Source organism: Marmota monax, unplaced genomic scaffold (assembly GCF_021218885.2).
Source record: "Marmota monax isolate L192 unplaced genomic scaffold, Marmota_monax_Labrador192_F-V1.1 WCK01_AAM20220418_F8-fsc00010, whole genome shotgun sequence".
In the NCBI taxonomy this organism is placed as follows: Eukaryota; Metazoa; Chordata; class Mammalia; order Rodentia; family Sciuridae; genus Marmota; species Marmota monax.
This window is the reverse complement of record NW_026692321.1, coordinates 24,147,496-24,172,542: the sequence shown is the minus strand read 5'-3', so window position 1 is coordinate 24,172,542 and position 25,047 is coordinate 24,147,496. Positions and strand designations below refer to the sequence as shown.

The 25,047-nt window shown below is 42.2% G+C and overlaps 1 protein-coding gene across 4 annotated transcripts in view; it reads right to left on the bottom strand.

Moving 5' to 3' along the window:
• The window catches only part of Ltbp1 (latent transforming growth factor beta binding protein 1), a 393,004-nt gene extending 377,137 nt beyond the window's left edge, over window positions 1–15,867 (bottom strand). For all 4 annotated transcript variants that reach the window (XM_046441615.2, XM_046441616.2, XM_046441617.2 and 1 more), the window contains exons 1-2: window positions 15,362–15,867; window positions 14,293–14,363 (exon numbers count right to left, since the gene is read on the bottom strand). In XM_046441615.2, the coding sequence (XP_046297571.1) occupies window positions 14,293–14,363; window positions 15,362–15,852 (562 nt within the window). In that variant the 5' untranslated portion in view covers window positions 15,853–15,867. The remainder of the gene's footprint in view (window positions 1–14,292; window positions 14,364–15,361) is intronic.
• Window positions 15,868–25,047: the final 9,180 nt, after the last annotated feature.

Below are 25,047 nucleotides of genomic sequence, written 5' to 3'. Positions count from 1 at the left end.
CCTACAAAATTATCTTTCAGAAGTGGGGGGTGAGACAGTGGAAGGAGACGGATTACCCTGCGTACATGTATGAAGACACGAATGGTGTGACTCTACTTTGTGTACAACCAGAGACATGAAAAATTGTGCTCTATTTGTATAATATGAATTGAATTGCATTCTGCTGTTATATATAACAAATTAGAATAAATAAAATATAAATAAATAAATAAAGGAAGTGGTGGTCATAAAATATTTTGTCATAGAAACAAAAATAGGGGGAATTTCTTGGGGGTAGATCTTTCTTGCAAGAGTTTTTTTTTTTTTTTTAAAAAAAAAAAAAAAAAAAGCAGAGGTCTTGAAACTCAGATCTAAATAAAGAAGAGCTTTGGGGCTGGGGATGTGGCTCAAGCGGTAGCGCGCTCGCCTGGCAGGCGTGCAGCCCGGGTTGGATCCTCAGCACCACATACAAAAAAAACAAAAGATGTTGTGTCCGCCGAAAACTAAAAAAAAATAAATAAATATTAAAAAAAAAATTCTCTCTCTAAAAAAAAAAAAAAGCTTTGTTTTTCTCATTCTTAATTCATCTAACAGAAAAGAGTTCGTCCAAAATACTAATAGAAAGAATGTATTTGATTACCTATACATGTGTGTATATGTATATATGTGCATAGGTATAAATGAAATGTATGACAGTAGCGATACACAGGACAGGCATTAGGATTATTTTGTTGTCAGTTACACCACCAATGAAGAGGCATAGTGTTATTTGACAGTGGGCTTGGATTAGCTGTAAATATATACTGCAACTACTAAAAAAGGTAATTATATATAATTAAATATATATAAAAGAAAGCAGAGCTACTAAGAGAGGAGAGCATTTATGTAAAATGTTCAATCAAAGCCACAAAAACAGGGGGAAAAAATGGAAGCCAAAAATGGGAACAAAGAACAAGACAATGAATAGAATATAAAAACAAATGTGGTAGATATTAACCCAAGTATATTCATGATCACCTTAAACATCCATGGTCTAAATACACCAATTAAAAGACAGAGATGGGCTGAGAATATGGCTCAAGTGGTAGCACGCTCGCCTGGTATGCATGAGGCACGGGGTTCGATTCTCAGCACCACATGAAAAAATATTGTGTCCACCTAAAACTGAAAAATAAATATTAAAAAAAAAGACAGAGGTTGTCAGAGTGAGGCAAAAAGAATACCCAACTGTACATTGTCTACAAAAAAAATTTTCAATATAAAGACAGGATTGGAGAAAGAGATATAATGCTAATGCTAATTTTTAAAAAGCAGTAATAGCTACATTAATTTCACACAGAGTTGACTTCAGAACAAAGTTATCAATGATAGTTATTACATGATGGTAAAGGGGAAGATTCTCTAAAAAGACATCCCAATCCTTAGTTCATACACACCTACTTTCAGAACATCAAAATATGTGAGGCAAAAAAATGGCAGTCCTGCAAGGAGAAACATGAATCCATCATTACATCTGGAGTCTTCAACACCCTCTATCAGGAAAAGACACATTCAGCAGGCAGAAAATTAGTAAGGACACAGTTGGGATTCAACATCACCATCAATTATACCAGCTATAACTGACATCTGTCTACTAGTTTATCTAACAACAGCAGAACACATGCTTCTCAAGTTTACAAAGATCATTCACCAAGATCCCTGGGATTATAGTCGTGCACCACCATGCCCAGCTTTTAAACCCATATTTTTAAGTAATACCTCATATCTGAGTCTTTTCAATTTTTTTCTTGGACTGTGGCCTTTATATGATATTTAAACATTTGGATGCCTATGACAAGAAACCTACAGGGCCTGAGGTTGTGGCTCAGTGACAGAGCACTGGTCTACCTAGCATGTGTGAGGCACTGGGTTCAATTCTCAAGGTCCATTGACAATTAAAAAATTTAAAAAATACAGATATTTGGAAATAGCTACATGCCACTCGCATTAAAATACTTTTAATGAGATACAGCCTTTACTACAGTAACTAATGATTTAAATAAGCCTTCCCCAAAAATGTACCTTTCTACCTAAAGAGGTAAAAAACCTAAATTTTTTTTCAATACTCAGGCACAACATCTGTGCATTCATTTATTTTAAAGAAAGGGAGAAAAAGATATATAAGGAGGAAAATCTTCCCAATTTCACAGGAGAAGCATACCAGCTCCTTCATCAACTGTTTCTTCAAAGAGTCCTAGTCTTGTAATAGGCAATTATTTTCCTAAAAATACATCTAGTAAAAGTATGTCACTGTTGAAATTCTTAACTGGACCATTTTCAAAGATCCAATGCCTTCCTCCGGCAACTTCCAGGATTGAACCAGCATAATCCCAAGGAACAGCCCAGCAGCACCCACTCTTCACCTCTCCTCTGCTGGAATTTCCTGAAATTGAAACAAGGAAGCACTGTCCCTGCTATTGGTGAGGGAATGCTACTGCCTTGCTCTTCATTTCACTTTTAAACTATTTTAAAAAAGAGGAACTGTCTCTAAAATAAAATGTCCCAATCACTCTTTTGTTGCTTTTATTAACTGCCTAATATTTTTCTCATCATTCCTTGTCTTTATCATCTTTTATCCGAGCATGTGCACTTTAAACTCAGGGTCCCCAAGCTTCAGGGTGGATCAGTCAGATGGATGATTATGAAAATAAGGGTCATAGGATCTACCCGTGGAGGTTCTGTTTAGGTAGATTTGTGGTAGGACCCCCAAAACTGCATTTGGTACACATCCCATGGTTGGTTTTGATGCATGGGGCTTGAGTACCAGACCTTGATAAAAACAGTTTTTTAAGAATATAAAGAAGTGTGCTTTAAGCATCTTCTATATTAAGGAACAGAATTAGAAAGACTTAACCACATGAAGCTCCCATTTATAGGTGTTTTTGCAGGTCTCTAAATAAAATACAAAGTAGGGCTGGGGATGTGGCTCAGTGGTTGAGTGTCCCTGAGTTCAACCCCAGATAACACCCCCAAAAAATATATAAACATATATAAATAATAATAAATTATTTACATATTATTAAATAATTGCCTATTATAATACTGGAAGATGAGAAGTAAAAGTAACATTTTTATACTGTTGGCAGGATTGTCAATTAATACACCCACTATGGAAATCAGTATGGAGGTTCTTCAAAAGACTAGGCATGGAACCACCATATGACCCAGCTATAACATTCCTCAATATTTATCCTGAAGAATTAAAGTCAGCATACTACAGGGAGACATACCCATGTTTATAGCCGCACAATTCACACAGCCAAACTATGGAACCAGCCTAGATGTCCATTAATGGATGAATGGGTCAGGAAAATGTGGTATATATACACAATGGAGTTTTATTCAGCCATAAAGAAAGATGGAACTATGTCATTTGCAAGAAAATGAACAGAACTAAAGATCATCATGCTACGTGAAATAAGTCAAACTCAGAAGTTCAAAGGTCATATGTTTTCTCTCTCATATGCAGAAGCTAAAGAAAAAGGAAAGGAAAGATGAGGACAGATCTCATGAAAATCAAAGGGAGATCAGTAGAGGAGACAGACCAAGGTAGAGATGGAGGGGGAAAGCGCTGGGGAGTGGTATTGATCAAATTATATTGTTATATTGTGTGCATGTAGAAATATGTAACAACAAATCCCATCACTATGTACAAGCAGAATGCACCAATTTAAAAATGTGGAAAAGAGTAAAGGAAGGCATGAAGAAATTTTGCCATCAAAAGAACCTCTAACACTTAAAACAGGACATTTCAAACTGTTGCATGAGGAAGTTTGCTGTAATATACATTCCCTTAAACAAAAAGAACTGTTTAATGACATAATCTCAGTATCCGTTGATTTAAATGAATTTCAGCTGGCTTTCCACTCAAAAACAAATGTGACTTGTAGGGTTTATTAATCAAGAAACCTTACTGAGGGGTCTATTGTATACACAGAATTCTGGGTAGGCCAACTTCATAACAGATAAAAGAGTAAAACAAAAGCACAGTCCCTGCCTTTAATTCACTTATCGTCTGTATTATTTTACCTCCAATCACTAAGAAATTCTGGACTAACTTAATCTTTTCACTACCAAAAACAAAGAAAGGAACAGGGCTTTCTCGAAAAGATTCTTGTCTTTGCCTGCCCTCTACTTTTAGAGAATAAAGCAAGTTTGCAGGGGTGGAGGACAAGAGTGGACATCTAGGAGTTTTGGCTTATTTTCATACCAGTTTCCAGGAGATGACCCAGAGTCACCCGCTGGTAACCTTAATGATCAGTATAAAGACCCGAGTGAGACACAATCTCTTTAATCGTCAAAAACCCACTGGAATTGGGTGGTTTTATGCATTCTATTTTTCAAGACAAAAAAAAAAAAATACACAAGACAATGTAGAAAAAAATGCTCACAGAACAGCCACAAAAACCTTATTAATAATCTCACCTTATGTTTACATGGCTCTTTGGTGAAACATTTCCATGAATCTCATTATGTGGTCTTTACCACAAGATGAGAGGTGGAGCCAACAGCCAACCCTACTTGTAAATTATATCCTGAGGGAGGTGAACAAACTTCAGAACAACATTCAAATATATTCCAAAATTGTTTAACTGCCACTTCTACACATCCTATTTGCTGTCTGAGAATTTTCTATGATCATCAAAATGAGATTTTTTTACCATTAGTTTTTGAAAGATTTGCCTTTTAGCTAGTACCATGTGAGGAGCCCCACTAATTAGACTTGTTCAAGTTGCAATATTTTTTGTTTGTTTTTTAAGTTGTAGTTGGACACAATACCTTTACTATACTTTTTTATTTTTATGTGGTGCTGAGGATCGAACCCAGTACCTCCCACGTGCTAGGCGAGTACTCTACTGCTGAGCCACAACCCCAGCCCCAAGATGAAATAGTTTTTATTTATCTTGTCACCTGTTGCTGACAACCCTCCTGTACTGCCTTACAACCCTGCAATAGGCCAGGCTTAGCCCCACCCCAGGACATTCATGCTAGCTATTCTATTAGCCTAAAATGCTCCTCTCCCGGTCCCTCTCATGTCACTCAGTTCTCACATGTCACTTGCTTATAGAGACCTTCCCTGATCTCCCCTACCCCCAACTCCAGCCCCATCACTCTAACCTATTACCCTGTTTTACTTTCTTCATAGTGATTAACAAGCTTCTGTACCAGGACCTAATACATAGAAGCTCAGAAAAGTGCCATAAATGAATCCATTCATTCATTCATTTATACCATAAAGGTCTGTGTGTTTACAGGTACTAAGCATAAAAAGATAGCTATGGCCAGATCCCTAGTATCCCAGAACTTCCTTTTAAGCTGAGAAGCCAAACTTACCAATGACTGTGATACAATGTAAAAAGTGTTAAGAAAAAAAAAGATCTGTATGCCCGATGTTCACAACAGTGACGCCAACAGGGTGGGAAATGCATGGTATTCTCCCCTATGAGAAGGATGGGGAAAATATCAGAGGAGTAAATTGATCTGCTCCAAGTTTCACAGCCATCAAGAGGCAGAAGTCTTTCCACTGTGGAATCAATGCAACAAATGATTTATCAAGGTGAGATGGTATGTCTTGGACAATTCCAACAACTTGTGAAACAGTTTTGAAGATGCCAGCTCATAACTACCCATCTGACACAAAGTTAAAATGATATACATCTGGCTTATGGATGAAAGCCACAGAGATTTACCTTTTAATTGAAAACAATAATAAAACAGGTTCACGCAGGGTTGAAATCACATTGAAGTTATTGGGTAATCCTATGAGAAACAAAACCTCCAAGTCTACAAAGACAAATGATCCTTATCGTTCCATTTTCCTTAACTTTTTTTTTTTTAATCATTATTTTCCTCTGGTAACTTTTACTGGTTACCTCTTATCTCCTCTGTGAGGATTCTCCTTTAATTCATTACCAAAATCCCTCTAAAGGGTTCCCTCCACTCACATGTTCTCACCTCTAAATAACAGATCCCATCAGTGCAGGAGGGCCGACCTCATCAACTCTCCCCCCTTCACCCCGTCTTCCCATCCCCTGTCCAGGCTCATGGCTTCTCTGGCCCAGGAGAACCAAGAGCGTGTATGAGAACACCAGCCCATCCATCTTCTAATTTACAAAACATGACGTTTCGCAAACTGTTTACTTATGTCCCTGCCAACAATATTACTCAAATGCGGTGGAGTGAAAAAGCCACAGGGAATAGTGTAGTTGGCCAAGAGCAGTATTTGGGGATCTAAAATTACAGGGGAAAATCATACAACATTCATTTTACTTAGTCCCAAATCTCTATCAGATGATGTTGAGCAGAAAGATTCTAAAATTGGCAGGGAGCAAGGAAAAGTCATCTTAAAGTTTGGGCCATGCCAGGGCAGCCTCGCCAAAAGAAGGCAGAAGAAAACAGAGTAAGGTGTGTGCCTCGGAAAGCTGTTGTAAGCAGCAGTGTCTCGTGGGCCAGGAAAAGCACACAGAAACTGTGGCCTCGAGAAACACGAATGGAGATTGCTGCCAACAGATGACAGACAACAAAGAAAGAAGGCAGTATTCTTTATCTAGTTATTCAGAGGACAGCATTTACCATACAGCAGAATAGGAGAAGCTAGATCTGTTCAATTCTATTCCAATTCAATTAGCAGGAGGGGCCAAGTACTTAAAACAATTGCAAAGAAAATCCTGCATCTCAGAGCTCAACACTCAGGAGGAGACAGAGGCCTCTCCCACCTGGCCCAAGCTGCATCCACACCAAGAAAGGGTGAAATGAGCCTGCTTTGAGAGCAACAAAAAGAACCCAATTTTCACCAGGGCTCTGAGGAGGGTGTGTAAGGCAGTAGAGCCCAGGAGGGAGGAGTCCTGACCAAACAAGAGCCCCCAAGAGCCATTTTTATCAAGTTTGGTTCTGCAGGGGCCCTGCTCTCTAAGTATATTTCTTGTATTACCTCATGCAGGCCCCCGACAGGAGTCCACATGCCCATCCAGATGGCCATGATAACTATTTAGCAAACAGCGTTAACTCAACCTTACTCAGGGTCTCACAACTGTCTACCCAAGTCATGGCATGAGGAAATATTAAGGTCAAAAGAAAAGCCCTGAATTCTAACTCCAAATACATAACTGAGCCACACTGCCTCTAGTTCAGGGAAAGTCAAACTGAGACCCAGTAAGGGGAGGAAGAGGAGAAAGGTCACAAACGCAGGTTAGATATCAGGAGGAAGCAGAAATAACTAGGAGCATTGCCTTCTCATAATCAAGTGGTTTGGGGTCTACACTACAACACAGTCTCCAAACCCAACCCACTGTGTGTATGAAATGTTCAATCCATAAGAACCAGGGCAAATTAATAGGTACACAGAAGCAGATACATATAAATATAGCTCTGATGTATTTTTCCATATGTACCAAAACAACCAATTTGTGTCACACCAACAAATTATGTATTATTTTCTCTACACTGAAAAGGTAGGAACCATCATTAGTAAAATACATATTTAGAGCAAGATAAGACATCGTTTGTCCCTTATGTATAAATCATTGTTTAATTATTACATCAGGGAGCTTTTAAAAACATAACCCTGAAGGGTAGCTGCTAGATACTTTATTTGCTATATATTGTATATTTAAAATTTTCATAATTAAAAATAGAATATTTAGTGGAAAAAACATCCAAATGTTCCAAAGTGTTTAAATCTTTTAAAAAATTATTTAATCATCTATGTATCATAACAAATTTTGCAAATTTCAAAGTCTTACAAAATGATACCTATGTAGCAAATGCTCAATCATCTAAAGAAAAATTGGATGGAAATACTCCACATGCAGCTACTTTGAACCCTATGTAGTAGTCACAAATGAGCAAATCCAATATTTAGGGTTGCTCCTGCCTTAGAAATTTCTCTAAAATGGGTCTTGAATTTTCCATTAAAAATTGTCATAAGTATTGCCTAGGCCTGGGTTTCTCCTGGATCCAGGTGTCAAAATGCGGTTCATCTACCTCTACATGGGTATAAGAGATGGGGGAGGGGACATCTAGTTTAAGCCCCAGAAATTCTGAATTCTGATTCAGTTAAGTGCTTAAAGTGCTTTAACTGTAATTCTGCTAGATGTTCATGTTTAAGCATCACCCATCTAGAACCTCTTTTAAAACAGGACAAAAAAAATTAACCAGAGGCAAAACTATAATCATCAGTGGCCAATTCCTTATATCTCCCAACACTCCCTGGAGCAGCCAGAGTTCTTGCAGTAGGGGAGAAGCCAAGTCAGATCCAGCCACAGACTGTGGCAGGAGACCAATCAAGCTCCCAGGAATCTGGGGAATCCCAAGTGCCCTGGGAGGAGCAGCTCTGAGTAGCCTACCTCTCCAGCACATGGGCATGATACCCCTGGGCTTGTATAATGGGCTTAATTGTGCCATATCCCATATAAAGATATGTAGGAATTCTGATTCCCAGGTACCTCAGAATGTGACCTGATTCGGAGAGAGGGTCTTTACAGAGGTCATCAAGTTCAAAGGAGGCCAAGCAAGTGAGCCTTTATCCAATGACTGGTGCCCTGATACAAAAGGGAAATTTGGACTCGGAGGCAGATGCACACAGAATGAAAGCAACGTGAAGGGACACAGGGAGGAGAGGGCCACCTCTGGGGCAAGGAGAGAGGCCTGGACAGAGCCTTCTCTCACAGCCCTCAGAAGAACCAACCCTCTTGACATTATGATTTGGGGCTTCTGGCCTCCGGAACTATGAGACAAGAAACTTCCATTTTCTGAGCCACCAAGTTGTGGTACACTTCTTGTTGTTGTTATGGCAGCTAATTCAGCTTGGAAAATTTTGAAGCAAAAAATTAGTGAAGGCAACCCAGGTGAGCTGGGGCTTTCTGGAGAGAAAAGACCTAAACCTTAAGAGAAAATGTTGCAGCCTGGACATCAGATAGCTCAGGGCCAGAGAAAAAGTCACCAATCTGCACCAGTGTCTGAGCAATGACCCCTACTGATGAAAAGGGTCACAAATCATGCCTGCCTCCATTACTCTTGCAGGATACGGAGATCAAGAGCTGCTCTCTGTAAGCTCTGAAGCCCCACGAATATTGCGCTCTCCCCACCAGCAGCTCTTCCTGTATGAGCTGATGTGGGTCAGGTGAAGAAGGTGACACAGCCCTCATACTGGGTCACTCCCACCCTTGCTAGGAAGCACTTAGAAGTAAAATCTTCATTCTAGGAAAATTTAATTTGAACTCCCAGACACATCTGAGTATGTCTGGAACATCAACCACAGCAAACAAAAGGCTGTTGCAGATGCTTTTATGGACAAGCCAGGCTTCCTAAGAGCCCAGGGTTCACTGGGCCGCAAAAACTTGACAAAGCAGACCAGGCCAGGACAAACAGAGTGTTCAGTCTGGCCCCCAGGCCTGGGGAGGGCTCCACTGGGAAGGGTTAAGTATTATCGCAACACAGAATTTATGATTCCTAAATGTTTGTTTTAACTAGTGTTGAGAACACATATTCGACCCAGTGTGAACTTGACCTCTGGGTCCCTCTCCCTTCCCCAAGCTGTCTGTGCTGTATGACAAGATTTTCCAGCAGTCCCTCCCACCCCTGCTCCCAGCAGTGGGGCCAGGGATGGGGTCACGGCAGCCCTCCCACCAGCTGCCATGGTAGGCCGACTGCAGAACATTGGCAAATCTGCCGTCAATGTCAATAGCAGGCGTACCAAAAAAAAAAAAAAAAAAATGTGTACTCTTCCTGGGCCTCACCCAAGCTTGGCCCGCACAATACCCAGCCAAAAGGGGTGGAAGATAGCCCAAGAGGGTCCTCTCAGTCAACTGAGCTCCAGGAGGGTGATGCCACCTACTATCACCAAGGATACAAAAGTTCAGGTCTCCTTTGCGTATAACTCTAGGAACATTTCTAGGGTTGGCTTTTGTTTTTTTTCCAAAGCAGTGTGGGCTGAATGCCAGTGGAAAAGCAATGGAATATCGATTTTCTGTTCCTTGCTAAGGAGAGAACAAGTCATTTGATGTGCCATGAGTTACATGAGTAAAAACAGACCCTGTACTCCCTACAGCTGGCTGAGTTTCTCCTCTATTCATAGAACCTGGCACATGGTAAAAGCTAAACAGATATCCGTTAAATAAATGAAAGAACCATGCATGCATTTATGAAGGCCTGGGACGTGCCAGGCACCCACTTTGGATTCACATCTGCCATCTTCCCTCCACCTCACTCTGCCAGCCTGGCCTCCTTCTCTTCTCTCCATTATTCTTTTGTGTTTTCTGTTCCCATGTCCAATCTCCTCTTTAAAGTCAAGCCCACTGGCAATGACTCCAATCTGCACTTACCAGAAAGGAGGACAAAAAGACTAGAAGAGCCAAAGGCAGGAATGGGGGGATCCATTATGAACAGAGAAAAAAATGGGGGGGGGGTGGCAAAAATGTTATACACACCAGGGGTTTAATGCCCCACTCAAAAGACAAAGTCCCTAAACCACAAATCCTCCAACAAATGTTAAGTCTTTGGAAAGAGAACAAAGGTGGTAACATCTCTTTTGCCCTAAACAGGTATCACCATCCACAGCCAGCCAATATTAATAACTAGAAAAAACATAACCCATGCTATAATTTCTACTCCTAGAGATCCACACACAAAGGGTGTCTGGAAAAGCAATATTAAAATGCAATTGGGCATCTCTACATAGGGACTGGGCGGCTGGAGCCCTGAGACCACCTTGGTAGATGCTCGTAGACATTCTTTGCCCCTGTGTGGGTCTGCTGCCTGCTCGTTTCACATCTCTGATTTGCAATTTAAGGTTCACTAAATCTTCAGTCTTCAGAAGCATTTGCCCATGGCAGATGTAAATTAAGTTTCAATCAACTCAAAACCATCCAAGCTGGCTCAAAGAGACATGTTATTTTCTTCATTGGAGTTAATCAAGTACTGAACACCATGAACATATCCAATCTCTTATGCGGAAATATCTTTGCATCAATTGGACAAGCTATATTAACTGAACTTCTTCAGCCAGACTCTTTAAATTATCCTTAAAATATAATTAATTAGTATTATTTAGTATTAATTAGTCCAGGTTGTACATTGAAATGTGCATGCAAATTTTATGAAGGAGGAACTTCATGTTGACATATCATTAATTTTTGTATTCTCACATGTAATAAGTCATCTCAAGGATGACTATTCAATCTTGACACGTTAAGGACAAGGGAGAGGAAGGAGATAACATATCAATTTATTTTGCCAACTAAATAGCACTGCTATTTACTGAAATAATTACAATGACACACACTGGTGATGAGATTTTTTTCCCCCATTCAATTTATGGATACTCCAGGGAGTACTTTTACTCTAAGTGGAAAGCTTTAAAACAAAGAGAACTAGAGGCATATATTTAGTCTCTTAAAATTCTTTTAAAATAAGTCATTCAAGGGTACAAACAACCCAAACAACTTCAAAGCTATACAGATTGTGCATTCCTAATCCAAAAAATCCAAAATCCTAAATGCTGCAAAATCCAAAAGTGTTTGAGTTTCAACAAGCCATCCATGAGGGAAATCCCACACCTGATCTCATGTGATAGGTCACAGTGAAAGCATAGGCATGCTAAAAATATTACATAAAATTACTTTTGAGCTATGTGTATAAGGTATATGTGAAATATAAATGAATGTCATAGTTGGACTTGGGTTTCATCCTTAAGGTTGGTATCTCATTATGTAATGGCACATATTCCAAAATTCAAAAATAAAATATCAAAATCCAAAACATTTCTGGTCTCAAGCATTTAGGATAAGGGATATTCAACCTGTAAAGTAAAAAGTTATCCACATCTACATTTTTAAGAGAAAAATAAAAGACCAATAGGAATACAAACATAGGGAAAGAAGAAAACTAAGTAATATATAAATGAGATAGGGTTTACTTGGCTTGAACCAATACAAACTCTTAAGAATGTTTCTGGTTTTATCAAGTTTTCATATCCACTCTTTTTCACCTTGGTACAACAATCCTACAAAGAAGGCAAGGTTTTGGCACAGTCATTTCTGGATGGAATGGGGGTAGCAAGGTCAAGTGAATTCTCCAAAGCCATGCAGTTAATGAGAACTTCAGCATTTGAAATCTGGTCTTCTGAACCTAAGGTCGGCAGTCCTTCCTGGCCTCACATTGCCCAGCCATGGACACAAGCTTCATAGTATCAGTGGTCCAGTCTAAAGGAGGAAGTCCCCCACATCTTTTTGGATTTACCAGATACACATGAAATAAGCCCCCCATTAAAAATACCCACTTTATAGATATATTACTTTGGATTGAGCACTGACCTATCCTAGCAGCTCTTTTTAAAATACAATAATTCCTGAAGGGAGTTGTGACTTAGGTTTCCAGCATTAGGGTCTGAATTCATTTGTCAGAAAGGCCAGTTTTTTGAATGCTGAAAATCACAGAGAAGTGATGTTGCTTTGCTTAGATCCCAGTGCTGTCCACGAACTACCTCCTAGGAGCTGGAAGGAAATTTCCAACCAAAAGCTACAGGCATTTGCAGGTATTGAGATTAATTCAATATAGCAACCTTCTCTGGCACTTGAGTAACCTTGCAACCTTAACTCTCTGACCCAAGGTCTTCTGTGGCCTTTCTCTTTCTGGATCACCAGGGGGCACACCCAGCTAAACACAGGCACACAGGTGTCTTTGCCTCCCTTGCCTGGAGAAGCAGGAAGCCAAGAGGTAATGCCCAACATCTGGATGTTCACCTCTAGAGCATCTTTGAGTCTTCTAAACAGCTTGAAGTCCCAAATCCTCAGAAAACCAGAGACTAAGAGACAATCTTCTTTTCAGAGAGTGCGCTCAGTTATATCTTTTGCCAAGCAAACTTGTTAAACCTTGGAACACTCTCTCCAATAGGCATCAAGGAACATTGCCGGTCTCTGAAACCCTGACCTGTATGTTTAACCTTTACACCGCAATAGCCCACTGGAATGGTGCTATCGCAGATAGACTACCCCCATGTTACAGGCAGACCATATCACATCAGGTTTGAGCAGATGGAGTTACTGGGGAGAAGGGAGGGAGTACCATTTGACTGGAGCCATTCTCAGGAAAATGCTGGCACATTTCTGTCAAGTGTAATCTAAGAAGCTAAGAATTGAAAAAAATAATGATTTAATCTAAAATGCTACAATCCTGAGTATTTCTGATCTCATGGTTTGTATCAGCGATTACTCCTTGATCATAGCCAAATCATAAAACATGTGGACATTCCTTTTTACAAAATTAAAGTCATGATGCCAAAGCCCCTGTTATCTCCAAGGATTGAAGGTGTTTTCCAAAAAATAAGGTCATTCAAATGACAGTATCTGAAATTCTTTTTATTTACCCATCAGTATTTAAAAATCCAAACTACATGTAACATTTTACTTGTTATGCTACATACTGGGAAGCAGCTGAAATTTTGGACGATTCCAATTCATATGGTAATGGTTCTAGCTCTGTGTGGAGAACATCTACTGGGATTTAAATTTGGGGGAAGGTAATAAAACTATCTCCAATTAGGATCAGACTTAGCATCCACCTGTCAAGAAGATGAGGTAAGTTTAATTTAATGCTTAACTTCACAATGCATAGGGGAAATACCTTCCAATGTTCTCAAACCTATATACATCATTAATAGATGTTCTAAAACACTGCTAAGCCTGCATATTAACTGGAGAAGCAAGACAGAAAGCTTGCCTGGCATGCCTGAGATCCTGGGTTCAATCCCCAGAATCACCAAAAAAAAAAAAATTAAATATTTTATTTAATTTTAAATAAAATGTGTGTGTGTGTATTTTTTTTCTCTCTCTCTCTCTCTCTCCAGAACAAAACTCCTACTTCCCATTCCTCTCTTACTATCATTTTAAAGAATGTTTTTCATTTGTTGATAATATGTGTAAATTAATTACATAGGTTCTGCCATATGGGGCAGCTCAAATTGGAATTTTTTCTCTAGTTCCTGATTCACAGGTGTGACCAAGTAATTAATACCTCAGCTGAGTACAGGGAAATCTTGGATGCACAGTATGGTTCTGTACAACACTCTGATATGGGCACTGACACTGTTGTTACTCTGAGTCAGCCCTTCCCAAATGCCAATGAAGGCTGCAGGTAAGAGGTGAACTGCATTTCAGATTTCAACTTCCCCAGGAGAGCATCAGTCCCTTCAAGTGGCCCCTGTGGGCTCCACCCGCTATGTGGACAGCCCAACTTTGACCCATTTTGTGCAGAGCTGCTGTGGACATTGCAACTTACGTTTGGTGCACCTCTGGGAACCAGGGGCCTTACTCCAGCCATGGCAGCACTGCCCTCCACAGACATTGACCCTGAAACAAAGCAAGACCCCTGAGTCCAGCAGCAGTAATACTCCCTTCCCAAGTACCCAAGTTTCCAACAGGTTCCTAAAAGGCCAGCCTCCTGCTACCACACTCCTAGTGGGTTTCCAGGATGACCAGCTCAAAGTTGCCCAAGTAGAAAGTTAAAGACCATATATCAGAGAAGGGTAGAAGAATCAAAAGGCCTGCTTCACTTTGAGCTATGCAGAGAGGAGGCAAGGTCCAAAAAAATGGTTGTGTTAACCCCAAAATTAAAGTAGAGCCAAACATTCTGCATATTATCTGGGGCCAATTTGAAACAGTTTCAGAAAGAAGTGTCAAAAAAAGAGTGAGGTCACACCACCTGGAATCATCCTTGAAGGAAAAAAGTCAAATAAGCAAAAAGTTTTCCCCATCCCAACTTGTGATTAATGAGGAGGATCAGTAGTACAGGGCGGATACTTCCAGAAACCAGTAACAGAAATTTTCCAAACCAAAATTCTGTCGATGCTAAGACTCCACCCTCACCCCAGCAGAGCAGACCCCACAGGTGCAGGGAAGCGCAAGGTCACAATTTCTGAGATGCCCAAAAGTTCTAGGCCACAGAACAGGAGCTGGATCTTTACAGCCAGTCCTCCCTCAAAACATTTATTTTCATTAACTAGATCAAAATTGAAACTGAGTGCAGAGACGTTTAATTGATGCTATGGGATTAAGCTGTAGTGACTTCATGCTTACGCCCATCTTCTAGGAGTAGCTCGGGTTGCGCACGGGAGGTTACGCCCCGGGCAGCCATGCCTTTTGTGTTTGCCCGCAGCTCAGTAACAATGCACTCCGAGTTTAACTTCAGTAAAAGTGCTAGGGCTTCCCCGCACCCCGCGCTTCTCCGGGCTCTCCAGGCGGGAAAGAGAAAGTCTACCCACCGCTCACGACGCCCTCAGCCACGGCAGGGCTCCGAGTGGCCCTGACCCCGCGGTCCCGGCGCGCGCTAGGCGGGGGTGTGGGCTTACCCCTGCAGCTGCTGCTTCTGGTGAACCTGCAGCCTCGAGCCCGCGCCGCTCTGGGTCTCCTGCGGCACTTTGGAGAGCACGACTTGCCTGCCTTGTTTGGTGAACGGGGCAGCCGCCGGATGACCGCCGGACTTGGGGTAGAGCTGCGCGCTGGGGCCCCCGGGGCGCGCGGGCTCCGGCGGTGGCGGAGGCGGCCGGAGCCCCTGCAGGGCCGCGCCACCGGGCTTGCTCGTGCGCCGGGTCCGCTCCGAGGGAGCCCCGATCGAGGCGCGGCTGGGGGCGCCGGCGCCCGCGGAGCTGCGGCTGTACCTGGCGTTGAGCGCGACGTTGAAGGTCCTTGGGCGCGGGGGCCCGCCCAGGGGCAAGGAGCCCGCCGCCAGGCCGGGGCCCGGGCGCACCACGTACGTGATCCTCCGTACCCGGCCGTGCGCTGACGACGCGAGTAGCCCTGCCCAGAGCAGGAGCCCCCACCTGAGCCAGGCCCCCGCCATCGCGGGCCCCAGCCCGCGCGACCCACCGATCGCGTCCGGGCCCCCGCCCCCGGCCGTGCGGCTCGCCTGGTGCGGCAGCCCTCGCCCTTCCCGGCGCGCTCCGGCTCCACCGAGAGCTGCCGAGAGCCCGGGAAAGGTGGGGAGAAGGCCAACTCGGTTGCGAGAGAGGAAGTGCTGCGGACGACGGAGCAGCCCCAGACCCCAGCCGAAAGTGGCTGGGAGGAGGGGGCGGGCGTGGGGGTGGGGAGCGCGGAGCCGGGAGGGGAGGGGCGAGGGGAGCTGTGCAAGGTGAGGGTCCGCCCGCCCAGCGGAGGGTGCGGTGGGCGCCGGGCCTGGGACCCGGCAAGAGCGGGCGAGCGTGAGCGCGCGGGACGCTTGGAGGCAACCCCGCCGCAGAGTCTTTAAAAAGTTTCTCTCCGCTGGAGCCGAGTGTCAGATCGGAGCAGCCAATCTCCGGCAGACGTGACGTCAGGCAGTAAATCCTAATTGGGGAGCGCTTGAGATGAGCCCGAGCGCACGCCGCCACCCTCCGCATCCACCGAGATTGTGACTGTGGGTCGGAAAGGCAGAGGCCCCCCGTCCCCGGTCTGTGCCCCGGGACCGGACTAAGGTCTCAGCCAAGTTACTGAATGGTCCTTTCCTTCTAGACGTCCTATAGGATTCGTTTGATATTGTTTGGAAGTCCTGGCACTTTCTTATCCGTGTTTCCTCAACTACTTGCTACGGGGAGTTGGATTAAAAATGCCAACTCTAGCCCCAGAAAAAGCTTATCCGGGGTGCGCCGAGTTTTCCATCGGAAAGCATTTAGATGGTCCTCTCTGGGACTGTAAATTCCTGGTAACTGAGTTTTTGGTCAGCAACCTCTGTCTGGTACCCTACTACTCGCTCGGCAGGTACAATAGTGCAGGGTGGTCAGCAGGGGGCGCCCGCTCAGATGGGGAAAACCGCAGAGGCAGCCCTGCCCTTGGTCCTGCAGGATGGGAATGTAGAGTTTAGGATCCCCGAGAACCCCTAAGCCATTATTGGTGTTTTAATTTTTCAAAGTTAGGTCAATTTACAGGACTTCAGTCCAAAAGAATCACTCAGCCTGGAGGTGATCCAAGATCACATTAAGGGAGAAGGCAGAATGTTCCAGGGGACAGAGTTGCTCTTTGGGGAAAACCAGGAAATAATACCATCTTTACTTCTCACACTTGGATTAAAAACGATGTCACCAGCAGAATGCATGATTTTACTATATGAATGCAAGAGAAAAGCCTGATCTTAACAATTTTTGCTTTGTTTTGGGTTTGGGGTTTTTTTTTGGGGGGGGTGGTATTTTGTTGGTGTTTTTTGTTCTAAGAATGGTGCATTTCCAAGTCTTTGATTTTTGTTCATGTTTATGTGTCGTTTTCCCTTTGCTTTCTTGTCTGCCTACAGTGGCCAGTAGACAATTGGTAGCAGGTGAGAATTGTTTAAGAAATATCAATGGAAAAGACATTTAAAATTGATAAAAATCCATTCATCTGTATTTAATTTCTTTTTTAAAAAAATTTTTTAAGATACTAGTATGGCTGTATGTATAAACGTGGCTGTAAAACCAATGTGATACTGCAATCTGTACACGTGGAAAAATAAGAATTCATACCCTATTTGAATCAAATGTATTATATGTCAAGATCATTCTAATGTTTTGAGCAACTGTATTTATTTTTTTTTTTCTGTACGTTGGAGGAAGAACTCCAGTATTTGATTTGGCATAAGGGGACCTCAGTACAAATGCCTGAACATCAGTTTCCTGTGAGAACACTGTCCTGAGAGCCTCTGTCATGGAATAAATAAAGGCAGCAGAGGGAAGAGACCTCACTCAGTTCCAGTCTAAGACTGCTGCTGACGATTAGCTGAATGACCACGGGCACTTCACCTCTCCTCACTGCAGCTCAGCTTCCTCCTGGTGTCTTTAACTAGAGAAGAAAAAGGGGAAAGAAAGGTGGGGGGGGATCTTATGAAAATCAAAGGGAGAACAGTAAAAGAAAGAGACCAGACAGTAGGAAGAGGAGAAGGTGAGAGGAAATACTGGAGAATAATATTGGCCAAATTATATTGTGTGCATATATGAGTAGGTAACAATAAATCCCACCATTATGTACAAGTATAATGCATCAATAAAAATATGGAAAAAAAATAAAACAACAAATAAAAATAAAATTGTCTTCCAGCCCTAACAGTCTACAGCTCTGAAAACATCCAGGGTCCCTCTGGACAGGATCATTCTAGGTCAGTCTCTGAGCTAAGCCAAAGTGAACCAGCTGAGAAAAATTAAGGAAGGAGGAGGGTCAAGAAGACACCTGGTTCTGTATGAAAAATACAAGACAAACTAATAAATATCCACCAAGCACCTGCTCTGAAGAAGACACAGAAGCAGAGCCTCTGGAGATACAAAGTATCATAAAGCATAATGCCTTTGTCTTTGAGAAACTTCCTATCTGGTGTAAAAACAGAAACAAAAACCCAATGAAGTAATACTTTGAGAAAATAGAATTCTTAACAAGGCAGGACGGGATTTCTGTGGTCCTGGATCATAGTACAGCTTGTGGAGAATTCACATCATGCAGAGAAAATATTTTCCACCTGTTACTCAAATCAATCCACAAAGATTTTTACCTCTCAGTTAAGGATTATACCACAGCAATTTAAGTAGGCGGGAGTGGGGAGAGGGTGTCTAGAAGAGTTAAGAAATTAATGAAGAGACAGGAGAGAAGAAGGGAGGTGTCAGATAAGTGAAAGTTCTGGCAATAGTAAAGGACAGTATGACTGTGGTATATATGCACAATGGAATATTACCCAGCCTTAAAGAAGAATAAAATTATAGCATTTTCAGGTACATGAATGAAGTTGGATAATACATACTAAAGTGAAGTAAGCCAATCCCCTCTCCCCACCCCCAAAAATGTTTTCTCTGATAAGTGGTTGCTGATCCATAATGGGGGGAGGGGCAAGGGAAGAATGAAGAGATTTTGTATTGAGTAGAGGAGAGGATGAGTAGGGGAGAGGGAGTAGGGGGGAGATGGTGAAATGAGATGAACATTATTACCCCATGTACGGGTATGATTCCATGAATGGTGTGACTCTACATCATGTACAATCAGAGAAATTAGAAACTGTGCTCCCTTTATGTAAATAAAAATAGTTAAAATTTTAAATAAATATATATGTGTATATATGTATGTATGTTATGAGATATATATATATATGTATATATATATATATATATATATATCATACACACACACACATGTACATACACACAGCACAAGCCTGTACAATAGTGCACACCTATAATCCCAGTGACTCGGGAGGCTGAGGCAGGAGGATTGCAAATTCAAAGCCAGCCTCAGCAACTTAGTGAGGTCCTAAACAACTTAGCAAGACCCTGTCTCAAAATTTAAAATAAAACCAAACAAAATAAAAAGAGCTTGGGATGCGGCTTGGTGGTTAAGCACCCTAGTTCAATCCCTCAAACAACAACAACAAAAATCCAGTGCGATTTTCCTTTCTCTTGACCCACAGCAGTGCAGAGTTGGATCTTTCTAGCCCGTTACCACCCTCTTTATGACAGACTGTTGTCTATCACAGTTGATCACCTGCAAAACATAACAACAGGAAAAACCTATAGTGTGAGTGTTATCCCCATCCCTAAAACACCATCCCCTGTGAGCCATTAACATGGAAACATGCAGGAGAGCTGGCAACCCGCTCTAGCTGGGAGACTGCAGCAAAGTCAGTTGTCCAAATAAGCCTCTTGCCATTTACAAAACTAGCAAGATAATCCTTGAAAAATGTTCTCTGCTCCCCACATACTATCATATGAGACGGTCGCTCATCTACGACACTGAATTTGCTGTAATTTTGAAAGTGAAAGCCCAGTTTCTGTCAGGCATGGGGATCAGCCTTTGCCAAGTCTAGACCCACTTTAATGCCATGGATCCCGGACCCAAACCCCCCTAGGGTTCAGGGTCCATTTATATTGGCAGTCCACAACTTCCTGGTTCAAAAACCAAGTCTTTAAAGATCTCATAAAACTTCTTGGACTTCAGATGGTTTTCACAAAACAATACTCAGATGAGCTAAGTGTAAATGAATCAGAAAAGAGGATTATGTTTCCCATTTAAAAAAAAAAAAAAAAAAAAACTCCTGGGTTGGAGGATTAGGGGAAGAAAGACAGGCTGGCAAATGCCAAACGTTTTAAAGCACTTTGAGACCATTAGTCCAACTCAGAATGCAGCCAGGTTCCCTCATCTTTACACTTTATGAGTTTTGTAATTGAAAATCTTTTCCTACGTTTAAGATCAGCTACAAATCAAATTTAGTGGCTGCCTATGATCAGAGCAGCTTCTACCCATGTTTTCTTCCAGCCAAGGATTTCATGGAGACCCTTTTAGTTCTTTCTAGTTTCATCAAGAAATTCTTAGAAAGAGAAAGGGAGGGGAGAAGGACAGAATGAGGCAGCAGGAACCTAAGAGGCTGCATGCAAAGGAAGACAAGAAGGAGCATGAAAGAGAGAGGTTGAGGGGTGGGGAGGAGAGCACGGGGCTGCTGTGGTCCCTAAGGTCCATTGTTAAAGTTCTGCTCCCCAGGGTGGTGCCACTGGAGTGCTGGACTCTTCAGAAGAAGGGCCTTTGAAGGAGGTCCTTAGGTCATTGGGGGCATGCCTCTTCCTGTTGCTCTTTTTTTTTTCCTTTCTTTCTTTCTTTCTGGCTCCTGAGAGGAGTGGCTTGCTCTACCACACACTCCCTCTATGATGTGCTGCCTTACCAGAGATCCAAAGAAACTGGGCTGCTCTATGATGGACTGGAATCTCCAAAATCATGAACTAAATAAACTTTTTCTCTTATAAGTTGACTGCCTCAGGTATTTCATTATAGTGACAGAAAGCTGACTGATCCAAGGTAGAAAGCAGGAGAGATGGCTTCAAGGAAACAGGTATGCAGTAGAAGGAGGGGCAAAAAAGGTAGGTAGACATAAGGAAGGAAGAGGAACGAACTGGAATAAGGGGAAAGGAAGGAGAAATCAATGACACAGGGAGCATACAGGGAGGGAGAAGACGGAGGGGAATAAGGAAACATAGGGAGAGAAGAAGAATTCAAATATGCAGCTGTATTTTCTCAGGCTACTCATTCTGGGAGTTTTTTTTGTTTTGGGTTTTTTGGTTTTGTTTTGTTGGTTTTGTTTTGTTTTTTGAACATCAGCTAGTTCTGGCCTGGACATCTGCTTGTCCAGGTTTGGACCAGAATGAAACCTGTGCCTTCACAGTGTGGCTGGCTGCCCAATTCTCAGACCAAGTGGCAGAGAAAGGAAGTCCCACGCTCTCTGAGATGCAATCTTCAGCTTGAGACGGCTCCCAGATGGATACCCCATTCACTTTCAGAGTGCTCTCTCTCTCTCTTGAACTTCCAATGATTTCATCAAAAAGTAGGGATGAGAGAGATGCGAAGCCTGGGACCTCCTCCTGACTGACTCAGCTTCCATAGAAATAAAATGAAGCTTTAGAGATAAAGAATTCAAACAGGGACTCGTCCAATGAAGATCCAGGACCTGTCTGCCAAGCTGTAGGTCTGCCTTGTGAAAAGACATGAGGTGCACCCCAGGAGAGGGGAACAAGGAGAACTGGGGCACAACCCAGCATTTCCCTTCCTTTACAGCATCTTTGGTTGTTGAATAACAAAAGGGACTTCAGTTAGATGGTGTAAAGCCTTGCAGCAAGTTCAGAACAGACTTCCATTTCCAGTGCAGAGTTAAACATGTTGTTGGAGTGAAGCCCCAAGTTGCCCCTGGGCCAGTGAGCACCCCGATTGCCTGGCTACGGCCACACAGACTCTGTCCACACAAAGCACAGCAGAGAGATCCTGAGCAAATAAGACCTGCATGGCAAGTATTGAGAAAGGACTGTGGGTGGGAAATGAGACCCATAAGAAGAAAAAGGGTTATCTGCCTTCCTACAAGGTTAGAGGAGCCAAAAAAAGGGCCTCACTCAGAATAAAGTTTGGGGTACACCAGTTTCCCGCTCTGGTTATTCTGTTGCCCATGTCGCTTGCCCTCTGCACAATCAAGGTTAAGTAGAACACGATGAAGTTCTGAAGTCAACAAAACACCTCTGCAGGCAGCCAATATCTGTTCCATGATTTATCTTTTGCTGAGATTTTTTTCATGTCCATTTATTCAGAACTTCTGAACATTTGACGTGAAACTACCTAATAATTAAATAGCTGTTGGAGCGACTTGGTTTACACTTGACATTCACACCCTCCAAACCTCACTGGGCCAGGGAGGTATACAGAAAATTTGCCCCTGCTGTCAAAGAGTTTGTATGTTGGAAAACCCTTGGAGGTGTACAGGACCTAGATGCACTTCAACAAAGAAATCTATAAAACATTGGTCTTTTGATCACAGAAGTCCCCCAGATGACTTTCATTTCACTCTGGTATCTCAGTTTTAAACACTTCTTTGACTTTTCATTCAGTCGATGGAACTTTTCCTAGTTTCCCTGCTTACGTTCAAAGATGTCCAGACACCTGCAAGATTGTTTGAGAACCAGATGGGCAATAATGTTCTCTCCACTCAGATACAGCTACTTATAAATCGTGATCCAATTTTTAAAGGAAACTCCTGCTTTGCTTCAGCTTCAATGCTGTCCAGGTTGTGGAAATTGCTTCCTTGAGTTTCAGGACATTACTAGTGAGAATCGCTGACATTATTGCTTGTATCTACATTGAAATCTTCACCTGATGGCACTAAGAACATAATGTTGCCTGCGTTAACAACTGATAATATTTTTTTCCCAAAAATATACGCTGCCTCCCATCAAATTGATGAAGACACTATCTGGAGAATAATAATTAAAAAATAACTAGAAGAAAATAAGGAATGAGGTCACTACTTCATCTCCATATATCAACTCCTAGCCTTATCTGCTTTTTAAAGACCCAAAGCCCTTCACAGGGCGACTCCTCCTTTATTTTAACCTTGGGCTATTCCCAAGCAAACCTTCTATTCCAACTCCATTCATCCACTAATTTTGCTTGTTTGTTTGTTTTGTTTTGTTTCTTTAAAAGAAGAAAATACATAAGAAAACTACTTTTGCTTCCAAACCTCTGCTCCTTCATTCTCAGATACCCTCATCTGCTGAACCAAGTCCTCCTCCTTCAAAATAGATTTCAAGATCCTTTAATTCCACGAAGCTCTTTGGACTACCTTAAACCCCTATCACCTTCTCTTCTGAACTCTTGCAGCCCATATTATCCATCTCAGGGACTGGAGTTACGCATTTCATAGTAAACTCTCAGTGTGTGTTAAAGGAACAATTCTGTCGCTCTGGGCACCTCATTGCTTTGTGATCACACACTTCTTGTGAATGAAAAAATGTTTTTTCCATTCATGGTCCTCGTAAGATAAGTCAGAATGGAGGCAAGATATGGTTAATAACTGCTGAGGTTTGGTCAAGACATTCTGACTGTTTTTAGCATTTTTGCATTCAGGCTCTGCTGAGAAGGTTTGCCCCTACCTAAATTAAGATGCTTCAACTAAATCAAGCAGTGGCTCTCTGCAGGGTGGGGAAAAGTTTTCTATCCCTGAATTAATGGTTTGCAAAATTATGCAGAAAGAATTTTTTTATTTGTATTAAAACACTGTTAGATTGACAGAATTATCTCATTAAAATAGTCCCTGCTTTTATAACATTTTTTGTTGTCTTCTCAACTTACAGGATTATTGGAGACCTGGATAGAATGAGAATGCACCCAGTAAAACTCAACATAATATGGATGAAACTGAGCAATACACAGAGGAAACTCACACCCCCAAAGAAATAACAGCTCAAGAAAAAAAGGCCTGATTTGCTAAACAGAGAGGCAGACCAGTAAAACCAGCCCAGCGTCTGAGATTCCACCAGGTTTCCCGGTTTTAAAGCCCAGGTTTAAAAAGCTACTGCTGTGAGGGATCAGGTTACATCTGCCAGCTGCCAGGAACTTTACACTTAACCCTTTCCAATCCCCCACCTCAATGTGGCACTTCATTTCTATTTCCAAAAAGGGCACCGTCCATCTTTAGAGTTCCCCCTGTGTTTTCTTCTGTAAGTACAAGGAATCTGCTAAAGTTCCAGGTAGAGCTGCCTCTGCCCACACTGATTTCCATGCCTTAACCCCACTTCTGGAGGTCTGTGCTTCCTATCTCCAGAGCAACACACTATGCAATTCAGAGTAAACTCTCCGTGTGTGTTAAAGGAACAATTCTGTCCCTCTGGGCACCTAATTGAAATGGGAGTCAAGAAATAAAAAACTACCAACTACCTTTTCTTCATCATGAACACAAACCTTGCCCTCAGAGCCTTAAGAGTCTGGAGATGGAGTCCTCCCTTCATTCATTCATTTGACTATTGACTTGTTCATTCATCCATGCACCATTTGCTAGCCATTTTTTAGAGCCAATTGATTTTCTTTTTTCTTTTCATCAGACAGGGATGCAGACAGGTGGTCTTCAAGTATTTTTTTTAATTGGTCCTTTTTAGTTACACGTGACAGTAGAATCCATTTTGACATAATTATACAAGCATGGAATATATCTTGTTCTAGTTCAGTCCCCAGTACCTCTCCTTCCCCTTTTCTCTCCCCAATATAAGGAAAGAAGTTTAGACATGTTTGCTTAGGGGTCTAATATTCCTGATTAGATTCAAGGATTCTCTCTGAGAGCATGGAAAAGGGTCTTTCAAAGGCACCAGAGATGGGCAGGGTTGTGGCTCAGCGGCAAAGCACCTGCTTCACACATGAGAGGTACTGGGTTAGATCCTCAGCACCACATAAAAATTAAAAAAATAACATAAAGGTATTGTTCCCATCTTCAACTTAAAAAAATATTTTTTAAAAAAAAAGGCACAGGAAAAAGAGATGGAAAAACAGAATTTCTTTCTACAGTCTTCTTGTAACTAATGGCCAAAGAATCATTGCCAAAAAATCTACATGAGCACAGATAACAGCAACTATAGAGTGTAAACACGCAACCCTGAATATCCATGTACCAGGAGGGAGTAGAAGGCTTGGTGAAGAACAAACTCAAACAACTTGGCCTCCGCTCCCGGTAGGGTCCTTAAGCATGGAAGTGAACTTGAGAGCATCCATGTTGTGGATGAATCTAGTAAGCAGCTGGATGGGCGTTTAGAAATGA